This window comes from Salvia hispanica, chromosome 6 (assembly GCF_029641045.1).
Source record: "Salvia hispanica isolate PSC_SH4W2 chromosome 6, Shi_PSC_v1, whole genome shotgun sequence".
In the NCBI taxonomy this organism is placed as follows: Eukaryota; Viridiplantae; Streptophyta; class Magnoliopsida; order Lamiales; family Lamiaceae; genus Salvia; species Salvia hispanica.
This window is the reverse complement of record NC_142697.1, coordinates 43,379,649-43,390,569: the sequence shown is the minus strand read 5'-3', so window position 1 is coordinate 43,390,569 and position 10,921 is coordinate 43,379,649. Positions and strand designations below refer to the sequence as shown.

Sequence of the window (10,921 nt, the reverse complement as noted above, 5' to 3'; positions counted from 1 at the left end):
GGTGTGTAGGCTCTGTATATAATTATATTTATAGAGAGAGAAGACTAGAGCGAGAAGGAAAAAGACTTTTTGGTGACGATCCACCACTTTATACTGCCTTTAACAGAGGTGAGGGAAAACCTGCACTTTACGCTTGTCGCAGGAATATTGCTCTTAATCAGCTAACTTTTTTTGCGAAATTTAGGAATTTTCAGCTGATCTGTCTCGATTCTGTGTGAACTGCGTATGATCTATTATTTCGCTTTACTGTTTTTGCACAAGTTGTGTGGATCAGTTAATTTCCTGATTGCGAACTTCTAAGAGGAAGTTGCGATTGATTTTGTTGTTGTTGAGGAAATGAGCTTGCTAGTTTGCTTAAGATCCTTGTTTTTTGTATGGATGATATCTGGATTGTGATCATTGGCTTTTTATATGACGTGATTTATTTTCTGTATTTGACTGTGAATTGGATGATTAGATTGGTTGTACTAGTTATGGAGCTGCGGCTAGGTTGGTACTGCAAAGAAGTTTTGCTGTAAAAACCTCTCATTAGGAATGGCGAACAAATGTGAAATAGGCGATTTAGGTTGATATTTTCTATGCATTTATGTGAGAACTATTCTTCGGAATACTTATGCTCAGAATCCTATATTTAATCTATAAAGTCAAAGTAGAATTTCTGTATATTTTGCTTTTGCTGAACTTGTAGTCAGTTACAAATGGCAAGGTTATATTTGAGGTGCGTCGTGCTGGGCCTAAGCTGCAAGTAAATATACTCCTACTTCTTTATTGATTGTTTGGGAATCTGCTAGATCAAGGAATAGCGAGAGGTGGCTCAAAGTATCTTATAGTCTATCCTTTAAATTTGTAAATCTTGTTGTAGTATATCTCTCAATGTTATTTGCCATTTTTCTTAACTTCTTTGTCTTTTATTATTGCTCGTGGTCTTCTGAAGGATCTATAAATTTTGCAGGGTTGCATCCGGTACACTATTGTTCTGTTTCAGTAAGAAAACTGAACTGAGAAATGAATAATAGCGTAGTTCTTATTATGGAGCCGGATTGAGAACTATAAGTTCATTGATTGGGGTAGTTTCCTGCCCCATTAAGTAGAAGGAATTGAGAATGGAACAAATGAAAGGAAATTTCCTCAAGGACCAGCAGCAGATGCCTGAACATATTACTTATAATTCTGTGGGGAATAGGAATGAAGGTGTGGGTAATTTAAACCAGAGATTTAGTCAGGATCCTTCCAACTATATGAATATGAATATAAGACCGGCCAATCTTAATTCAAGTACTGGTGCAACACCTGTTCATTACTCCTTTCAGACTGGTGAGGAGTTTTCTCTTGAATTTATGTGGGAAAGGGTGAATCCCAGGCAGCAGTATATTCTGAATCCACCTGTTGAGGCTCATACTGAAAGTAGACCTCTGGATCTTCAAAGCATGCGTGGATCATCTCGTATTGGAGGTGCTGAGAGGGGGCCTGAGGCTTCCTTGTTACCATCTACAGAAAATGGTGAAAATCTTTCAAGCAATCCTCCCATTAGAGAAGAAAAACCTATTGGCCAGCAGCCTCAATCAGTGAGTAGAAACTCATTGAAATATTCGAGGTCTCAAAGTTTCCGTAGTCGTTCTTCTTTGGGATCATCTAGTGGCTCATCCAGGAGACTGAAGCTGCTTTGCAGTTTTGGGGGTACAATTATGCCTCGACCAAGTGATAGAAAACTTAGATATGTTGGAGGCGAAACACGCATTCTCCGGATTGACAAGGATATTTCATGGGAGGAACTTAAGCAAAAGGCATCTGCAATGTATAATGAACCTCATTCTATTAAATATCAGCTACCTGGTGAGGATCTTGATGCATTGGTATCAGTATCCTCTGATGAGGACCTACAGAATATGATGGAAGAATGTAAGGCTTTTGGTGATGGTGGATCCCAGAAATTAAGGATTTTTCTCATTTCAAACAATGACTTGGATGATTCTCAGCTTGCTCTTGAAAGCACAGAAGGTGACTCTGAGATTCAATATGTTGTTGCAGTAAATGGTATGGATTTCGGTTCAAGAAGAAACTCAATTGCTGTGGACTTAGGAAACAATTTGGATGAGTTACTGAATTCAAGTGTTGTAAGAGAAACCGGACAAACTGGAGCCAGCTTGGCTACAGGAAGTACTGTACTTCCAGAGCGCGTTTCATCTTTACCAGATCCATCTTCCAGAGTAGAGCTGCCAAGTTCATCATATGCTTTCGAGGCTAACTCAGGAGGTCACCACGTGCATACTGTCAAGCCTGAACAGCAGCCTGAATGGAATTTGTCACGTGGTTTCCACCAAATGAACATCCTTCCTACTGCAGAAGAGAAAATCAGAGTTCTACCCTCTGCCACATTACAATATGATTATGGTTTTTCTACTTCAAATCATGCACCACTTGCGGAGAACACACTCCAAAATTCTACCATTGGCCACATGGGTCCTCAGAAGGCATTTAATATGGGGGAGCTCTATGGGAGTTATAATGCTAAGGCACCAGGAGTACCAGGGACGGAGAAAAGCATGGATTATAAAAGTGCTCTCCAGAAAAAAACTGAATCTCAGAAAGATCCAGATGTCTCTCTGATGGAAACACAGATGAACAGAGGGAGTGCAATCAGCAGAAGTAGTGACTTCACTAAAGTTCAGTCTCCTGATGATGGGAAGGCGGCGTCTTCAGCTGGAATATCTGATCCTAGTGCAGCTGCAGACAACGGTACTTCAATGATGCTAACAAAAGGCAATGAAGAGAACCATGAAAACACAAAGAACTACATGCCTTCAAATACTGTGCAGTACTCAAAGATGAACAGGCTTGAAAATGATGATAATGCTTACCCATCTGCTGCAGTGCCTGGTCATGGCGAACATGAGGCATTTACAAAAGACATCAGCCACGAATCAGATGTTCTTCCTCAACGCATCTTCCATTCAGAAAGAATACACAGGGAACTGTCAGGACCTAACCGGTTGTTCAAATCTGAAGATTCTTTGGATCCACAACTCCTGGTGGCTCGACCAGATGTGTCAGATCAGATCATTGAATCAGTTGATAAGTTGACTGATTGGAATGTGACAGCCAATTCAGGAACAGTTGGTGGGGTTGGAAACTCGTCATTTGTGGATCCTCTAGCTGTTGAGGGGAAAGTTAACGGATCTCCAAATTTGGCAGATAATGGCTGTGGCATCAGTGCGACAGCTTCTTCCGTTTATGATAATAATGTACCAGAAAACAAGGCTGAGGTGAGTGCAGCAGTATCTCCTATTGGTGTTACTTCAACGACAACTCCCATAACAAACCAAGGAACTTCTGAGTATCCCCAAAATGAATCTGCTCAGACATCAATGGAATTTCATCATAACAGGTTCGATAAAAATGCCAATGACGAAAAATTGCAGGATTTGGGTAGGGGAGATGTTTCTTCTGCGGCTACCCAAAGTAATCCTCATCTTGGTGCTGGAACTTCAGTGCATGAAAGCATCCTCATCGACATTAATGATCGGTTTCCACATGATTTTTTATCTGATATATTTTCTCAGGCTAGAATAGCGGAAGGTTCTGCTGGCATTTCAGCACTTCATAACTATGCTCCTGGTTTGAGTGTGAACGTGACTAATCATGAACCTCAACATTGGTCATTCTTCCAGAATTTGGCACGAGACCATCCTAGAAACGATACTTCTCTTATGGATCAGGATCATCCAGCATTCTCATCTTCTCAAGCAACCACTGGAGAAGAAGCATCTGGAAATTATGGTTATTCGGGTCAAGTTACAGCAGAGAACGTAGATTCCATTAGAAATCCTGATGCTGAAAATCAGAAGCAATCATCTGTCCCTGCAAAACCTGATGCCATAACTTTGCCTTTGCCTTCGGATTATGATATATCTCAGGCTACTGGTGTTCAATTTAATCAACCAATGAATCCAAGTACAGCTGGGTCTAATCTTGAGGTATTACTGACTTTGATTGATTTTGAGATATTATTATCTTTGAGCCTATCATTTAATCTGGTTACCTATTCAAGGATGCGAAGCAAGCAACTCAGCCTTCAGGATTCCCAGTCGTTGACCTCTCCCGTGGAGAGTTCGATTCCAGTAGCCTGCAGGTATGGAGACTCTTTTCATATACTACAGCCGCTGAACTTAAGTGTATCTTCTGCTGCTTAAAAATGAAAGGAACCTTTTCAGTTTCACCAGTTTGAACTATATTGTTCCTGAAATGGAACTCTGTTCCTGTATGAACTATATAAAATCTACCCATCACCAAGAACTAAATGTATCCTATATTTATTCGATGCTATGTGCCCTTTTCTGAAAGTAGATGCTCTTTTATTCTGATTCAGATTATTCAAAACAGAGATCTTGAAGAGTTGAGAGAATTGGGTTCTGGAACTTATGGGACCGTGTATCATGGTAAATGGAGGGGAACAGATGTTGCTATTAAGAGGATCAAGAAATCCTGCTTCATGGGCCGGTCATCTGAGCAGGAAAGATTGGTAAGTCTCTTCAAATCAAAAGTACCTAAAATTCTCACTTTGCTATATCTATTTGCAACAATTAGGTGTCAGGTGATGACTTCCATCTTCTTTTGATATTTCTGTAGTCATCTGAGTTCTGGCACGAAGCTAAAATTCTGTCGAACCTTCACCATCCAAACGTGGTGGCCTTTTATGGCGTTGTGCAAGATGGCCCTGGCGGGACACTGGCAACTGTCACAGAATTCATGGTCAATGGGTCCCTGAGGCATGCTTTGGTTTCCAAGGAGAGGTACTATTCTGCTATATACGGACCATGCTTTTCTTGTATGGGCGCTTTTTCACATGGGATTTGTTCAGGCATCTTGATCGTCGCAAGCGGCTCATCATAGCAATGGATGCAGCTTTCGGAATGGAATATTTGCACTCGAGGAACATTGTGCACTTTGATCTGAAATGTGACAACCTGCTCGTCAACTTGAAGGATTCATCCCGACCCATATGCAAGGTCCGTTCATTAGCATCCTTTGGCCCCATGATTAATGATATTTTTGTTTGAAAAATATAGCTAAAGTAGGAGGAATGAGAGATTATAACTATGCTTGAGACAAGTTTATATCAAAATTTTCAGGTCGGTGATTTTGGTTTGTCGAAAATCAAAAGAAATACACTGGTCACCGGTGGTGTGCGTGGCACCCTTCCATGGATGGCTCCTGAGTTGTTAAACGGTAGCAGCAGCAAGGTTTCAGAAAAGGTAAGATCTCAACAAATCTAACTTCAATCTCCTACTAAACATAGCCACAAAAAGAATGGGATAAACTTCATTCGTCACAGTGGATGCCTTGCTAGGCTCTGCTGCTTTATCTGTATGAACCCCACCTATATCTCTTTATGCAGGTCGACGTCTTCTCTTTCGGGATCGTGCTTTGGGAAATTCTCACGGGCGAGGAGCCCTACGCCAATATGCATTATGGAGCCATCATCGGTTAGTTTTCTCACTTGCATTTTCCCCCTTAAATAGGAATTAATAATAAACTTAGTAATATTATGCACAGGTGGTATAGTGAACAACACACTGCGGCCACCGGTGCCAAACTTCTGCGACGCAGAGTGGAGGCTGCTGATGGAGCAGTGCTGGGCTCCGGATCCGTTGGTCCGACCGACATTCACAGAGATCGCCAGACGCCTGCGCATAATGTCGGCAGCCTGCACCACCAAGACCCCAGCGTTTGCAGCTCAGAAACCAGTTGTCTAAGTGATTTTTGTTTTTACAAGAGTTTTTCCATCAAATGGGGATATAATACACATGTTACATTTAATGTTTACCCATGATCAAAAAAAGAAAATCGAGTTATTTCACCCCATATTTTTCCTTGCAGATAATGTAAAAGAACAATGTTTTATAGTGTGTGTAAAATATTAAATAAAATTTACGGGTTCGTTATGTTATGCATTTCAGAGTTTTCTATTATTACTACATTTTAATTTAATGTTTATTCTATTTGCACTGAATATGCGTATTTTCAGTAGTATAAATATACAAATTATAATTTTGTACAAATTTAATAAGTACTAGTACTACATATTAATATAGATTTTTATAATGATTCAAATATGGCATTAATATGTTAACATTACATATTAATATATACTCCCTCCGTCCCACTTAAAATGCAATATTTGAGAATCGGCACAGAATTTTATGTAGTGTTGTTATGTGAGTTAATGAAGAGAGAGTAAAGTAAGACAGATGAAAAAATAGTGATGAATTTATTTTCATTTTAGAAAATGTTTCATTTTTAATGGGACAACCAAAAAAGCAAAACGTTCATAATATTTATAATGATTCAAATAAATTTTTACCTCAAAATAACTCTACGTAATAGGGATACATACTAATACTAAACCAAAGGTTGAAGATGAAAAAAATTAAACAAAATTCCCTCTTTATTACTAATTGTAAACAAAAATATTACACAAAGAAAACCTGGCCAACGTTCAAAAGGCTTTCATGAGGCACATTAAAAATCACACTATTCTCCCTACAAATCTTCCTAAGAAAAGCATATATATAATCAATAGCTATTTTCTTGTAAAACCTCGATTCCCTCCTTGCCATAACCACAGTATTCCCCAGAATGTGAACCACCCCAGCATCCCTACAACTCTTCATAAACTCCAGCTCATCCCCCTCCGTCTGCCCGCTTTCCCGGCCCGACGACGTGTGCGTCGTGCTCACGTGCATCGGCGACCTAGCGGGGACGATGGAGTCGACCGAGGAGATCGTAAAATCAAGATTCGAAGTAGATGTTTCTCCGTTGTCCCTCGACTGCACCGTCTGCTGCCCGTAGAGGCTGTACTCGTCCGAGTCCGAGCAACCCTCCATCATCGCCTCGAGCCTCACGAACATGAAGAGGTTCGCGAACAGCTTGTTCTCGAAGTCGTCGTCCTTCTTGTGGAGGTCCTTGTAGCCGTACCTCGCCACGCACCGGAACATGTGGAAGTTCTTCGGCCCGATCCGCTTCACGAGGAACCGCTCGTCCTCGGGCACCGTGTAGACGGGGAGGTACTTCACACAAACGAAGACGACCACGGAGTGGATGGCGGGGAGGTTGGTGATGAAGTGGGAGAAGATGTGAGGCACTCCGCTGGCTAGCTCGGTGTACACGAGCCCAATCCCGGGGACACGGACAAGACCTAAGCTCGGGCCGAGGCCTAGGATCCAAGCTAGCGAAACCTTGCTATGCATCTCGAACTCGTAGCGCTTCAGGGTCCCGTAGTGCCAGACGTACATGATGAGGAGGAAGGCGGCGGCTATCACGAGCGGGACCCAACCACCTTGGTCGACCTTGAAAAGCACAGCCGAGAAATACGTGCATTCCACCACGAGCGACAGAAACGTAAACAATAGGACGAGGATCCAGTGGCAGTGCCAGACTAGCAACATTATCAGAGTCATAAGAAGCGTGGTAACGAGCATGACCACGACGACAGCGGTGCCTGTTAGCATCACCGGTAGTAGAAACGATGAAATCGGAGAAATAATATCATCATTATCAATGTTTTCTCATACAAGAACCAACATACATTATATTGGAAAAAGAGAAACTCGAACGAAAATAATATATACGAGTCGAGCATGAACACGTACCGTAAGCATTGCCAATTTGGCTCTGGTTTCGGAATCCAGCAGTAACAGCAATGCAAAGAACCATGAGAATCCAATTCATGTCGGGGATATAAATCTGGCCAAGAAACGTCTTTGATGTATGTACAACTTTGACTCTCGGGAAACAGCCAAGAGCGTGCGCCTGCTTGATGATCGAAAACGTAGCAGATATAGTGGCCTGACTAGCAACGATCGCTGCTAGAGTCGCAATGATGAAAACCGGCCAGTATATTCTTTCTACAAAAGATGTTCGAATCGACTAAGTCAGGAACTAAAACGACTTCTGATCTTACAAAGATCTAACTACGATAAAGCAGTGTTTTTTAACTAAGCTTCGTATGTATTTAACATGACACGTTCGATTCTTGGAATTCTATACTCGTTTTCTGAGTCTACAAGAGCAAAGACATGATAATTTAAGGTTGAACCATACCTGGGATTGATCGATAAAATGCATCATAAACGTGATCTTGATTTTGTGTGAGGTATGCTGCTTGCCCCGAGTAGGCTAGAAGAAGACAAGGAAAAACTACAACAGTAAAAGCAAGCTGCACAGCAGAAACAGGAAAATGAGCAAGATCAGCAAAGAGTGCTTCAGTTCCTGCAACGACGAGCACCCAAAATTAGTTTATGTGTGAGAAAGAGACGGAGACAGAGAGGGAAACAGAGGAAGTCATCGGTACCTGTGATACTGAGCATGATTCCGCCAAGGGACGTCCAACCTTTCTTCTTTCCATTTCTAAGATATCGATATATGTACACGGGCGAAAAGGCTCTCAGAACCGAGCTATCGTAGCTATATATGTTGTAGATGCCAATGCCTCCAATAATCAGAAACCAAAGCAATACAATCGGAGCAAAAAGCCAACCGACTCTATCCGTGCCATAATGCTGCATGCTGAACAATCCAACCAAAATAATCACGGCTACAATCACTACAACATCTGCATCAAAGAATAGAAGCTCAATCTCGTAACAATACAACAAACCAAGATACAAGAACAAGACAACCATTGCATACCATTGCTCATCTTCGGGTGGTCCACCTTGATCCCGCCCGAAGCAGAAAGAACTGTGATATATATGTTCATTTTGGTCATTGATGAGTTCGGTAAAGCGTAGAATAGCAATGCAAGCATTAAAAGTTGTGAACGAACATAATAGTTACCGGATATGGCAGGGGTGAGAATCCCATCGCCAATCACCATGCACGTCCCGACAAGTACTAGTATAAGAAGGGAAGTTTTTCTAAACGCGTTTGCCTCCAGCCACGCCTTCGTCTTGGCAGCAAAAGAGCGCTCATGGACTGTGTTTCGGCTATAAGTTGTCAGCTCCTCATCAGTCCTGTGTTGATTGGGAATTGTCCGCACTTTAGCATGCCGGCAAAGTAAAGAATAAAGCGCAAAAGTTCCCCCTGCACAAGCCGAAGAAGAACGATCCATTATAACTATTTCCATTCTTAACCTTTTCTACACTGTAACTACAGAAACAAAGCCACAACAAATCATTATCCGACAAGGGAACCTTACCTTGACCATTGTCGTTTGCTCTACACACGATGAAAACATACTTGAGGAGAGGTATAAGCGTGAGTGAGTATATTATCAACGAAAGAGCGCCAATAATGTCTTCCGTATCATCTACTCCATGTGGAAAAGTATTGTAGAACACATACAACGGAGACGTTCCTAAGTCTCCATACACCACTCCCAGGCTCTGAAATGCAAGCCGCAAGAGCAAAAGCGAAGAGAATTTCTGTTTAACCACAAGTCATTACTTAAGTGTTAGCTCCATATCTCATTTCTCTAAACAAAATAACATACAGATTCTCACATAAGTCCCAAAATAATCCAATCATGCCTACTTTTCAATATTTTGAAGATTGATAAGATACATGATTGATTATTTTCTTCAATTCTAGCCATGTAATGAGATAGTAATCAAGTAAAATTAGCTCAAATGATAGAAATTATCAAAGGCCTTGAAATACCCTAAAATTCTAATCCATCTTAGTAAAAGATAGATTAGTATATTCTACACTTTTTATCTGCCTATACTAATCCAACAGGAATCTATTCAAGCAACAAATAAACGCCACAGAATTTTATTCAGATGGCCAATAACTACAGAAAATCAGTACAACTCCACAGCAAAGGCATGTGAATTTAAGAGCTAGAAAGTGAATATCAAAAGATACTATGTCAACTAAAAGGCAAAGTGAAGAGGATGGAAAAGCTGAACAAATTCCAAATACTGTTACAATCATGTGCTTCACACCCTCACTAAACCAGACTACATCAAAAAGCAGAACAACTTTAAGCTTCTTTTTTTAAGTACCTTTTCTCTATACATATTTTTAAGCCTACCAGCCTCTTCATCCATGGGCTGATCAAGCTTCTGGTCCAAATCCCACATCTCCCCTTTTGTTTCACACTCTTCATCAAAATCCACTCCAGATGCCATCTTTATTCAACCTATGATTTCAAGAAAAGATTCTCTTTTTAAAGAATTCCAAGTCCAACCACCCTCCTCCCCAGAAAAGCTCAAATTCCTTGCCTTCAAGAATCCCAACTTTCCCAGCCAGATTCAAGATTCAATCTTGCAAAGAGAAATCCAGACCTTGATCAAGATACTAAGGGGGACAAAGGGGTGTGGAACAAAACAAGAACAGAAAAAAGGAGAGGAGTAAAAAGAATTAATGTTTCTAGGCTGGCAAAGGGAATTGTGAAGTGGGGTCAACTAAATATCAGCCACATAGGCCTTGAATTCAATCATTGAGACCCCAAAAAGGAAAAAACTCATCATCTCCAAACACAAATGAGACCCAACTGTGTGAGCTTCACATGTGATGCACAAGTGAAGTGGGCTGCCCTCAAAATTTCAACTTGAGTCAGGTAGCAAAAGCCAACTTCTTCTTCTCATCAGCTGACAACGAAATCATCTTGATTTTCTCCAGTGAAAGTTGCTGTAAATCAAAGTAGAATCTTTTCTTGAACCAATTCTCTCTCTCTGAATTTTGATTGAGCTTTCAAGTATGTCTAGAAACAGAGCACCCGCAGCTCTCTCTCTCTATCTGTGGAAGTCTTGCTAACTATCATTACATTGACGCCACTGTTTACTGTGTGTATGTGTGTGTCGCTTGTTTTGTGAGTGCCACGTGGATTTTAAAGTATTATTGATTTATTTATGAATGACTGACTAATACAAATGCTAATTCTTGAGGGTTGAATCGCAAGAATCGAATGCTAATTAAA

At 40.9% G+C, this 10,921-nt stretch overlaps 2 protein-coding genes across 5 annotated transcripts; one reads left to right on the top strand and one right to left on the bottom strand.

Moving 5' to 3' along the window:
* On the top strand, positions 1-5,942 carry LOC125204837 (RAF-like serine/threonine-protein kinase 24). 2 transcript variants are annotated; one of them, XM_048103580.2, is made up of 9 exons: positions 1-108; positions 953-3,974; positions 4,049-4,129; positions 4,367-4,519; positions 4,627-4,790; positions 4,859-5,006; positions 5,130-5,252; positions 5,396-5,483; positions 5,554-5,942. In XM_048103580.2, exons 2-9 carry the CDS (start codon positions 1,104-1,106, stop codon positions 5,751-5,753), a joined length of 3,828 nt encoding a protein of 1,275 aa, XP_047959537.2. In that variant the 5' UTR covers positions 1-108; positions 953-1,103; the 3' UTR covers positions 5,754-5,942. The 2 variants fall into 2 exon arrangements, with proteins under 2 accessions (XP_047959537.2, XP_088916340.1); XM_089060214.1 differs by lacking the exon at positions 1-108 and adding an exon at positions 115-223.
* Positions 5,943-6,427: 485 nt separating this feature from the next.
* Positions 6,428-10,789, bottom strand: LOC148923855 (potassium transporter 11-like). Of its 3 annotated transcripts, XM_089061089.1 has the most exons (8): positions 10,005-10,786; positions 9,197-9,422; positions 8,836-9,081; positions 8,689-8,739; positions 8,351-8,611; positions 8,101-8,268; positions 7,650-7,904; positions 6,428-7,498 (listed from the first exon to the last, which is right to left on the bottom strand). In XM_089061089.1, the coding sequence occupies exons 1-8, from the start codon at positions 10,128-10,130 to the stop codon at positions 6,471-6,473; spliced, it is 2,361 nt and encodes a 786-aa protein (XP_088917215.1). In that variant the 5' UTR covers positions 10,131-10,786; the 3' UTR covers positions 6,428-6,470. The 3 variants fall into 3 exon arrangements, with proteins under 3 accessions (XP_088917215.1, XP_088917214.1, XP_088917216.1); XM_089061088.1 differs by having other exon boundaries at positions 8,689-9,081; positions 10,005-10,789; XM_089061090.1 differs by lacking the exons at positions 9,197-9,422; positions 10,005-10,786 and having other exon boundaries at positions 8,825-8,965.
* Positions 10,790-10,921: the final 132 nt, after the last annotated feature.

Bases quoted from the DNA above. Each gene is read 5' to 3' on its own strand.
- LOC125204837 (XM_048103580.2), top strand. From the start codon at position 1,104: ATGGAACAAATGAAAGGAAATTTCCTCAAGGACCAGCAGCAGATGCCT. The intron at 3,975-4,048 runs GTATTACTGACT...TACCTATTCAAG, and splicing joins CAGCTGGGTCTAATCTTGAG to GATGCGAAGCAAGCAACTCA. The intron at 4,130-4,366 runs GTATGGAGACTC...ATTCTGATTCAG, and splicing joins TCGATTCCAGTAGCCTGCAG to ATTATTCAAAACAGAGATCT.
- LOC148923855 (XM_089061088.1), bottom strand. From the start codon at position 10,130: ATGGCATCTGGAGTGGATTTTGATGAAGAGTGTGAAACAAAAGGGGAG. The intron at 8,612-8,688 runs GTATGCAATGGT...TCTTTGATGCAG, and splicing joins CCACCCGAAGATGAGCAATG to ATGTTGTAGTGATTGTAGCC. The intron at 7,499-7,649 runs GTACGTGTTCAT...TGATGCTAACAG, and splicing joins CCAAATTGGCAATGCTTACG to GCACCGCTGTCGTCGTGGTC.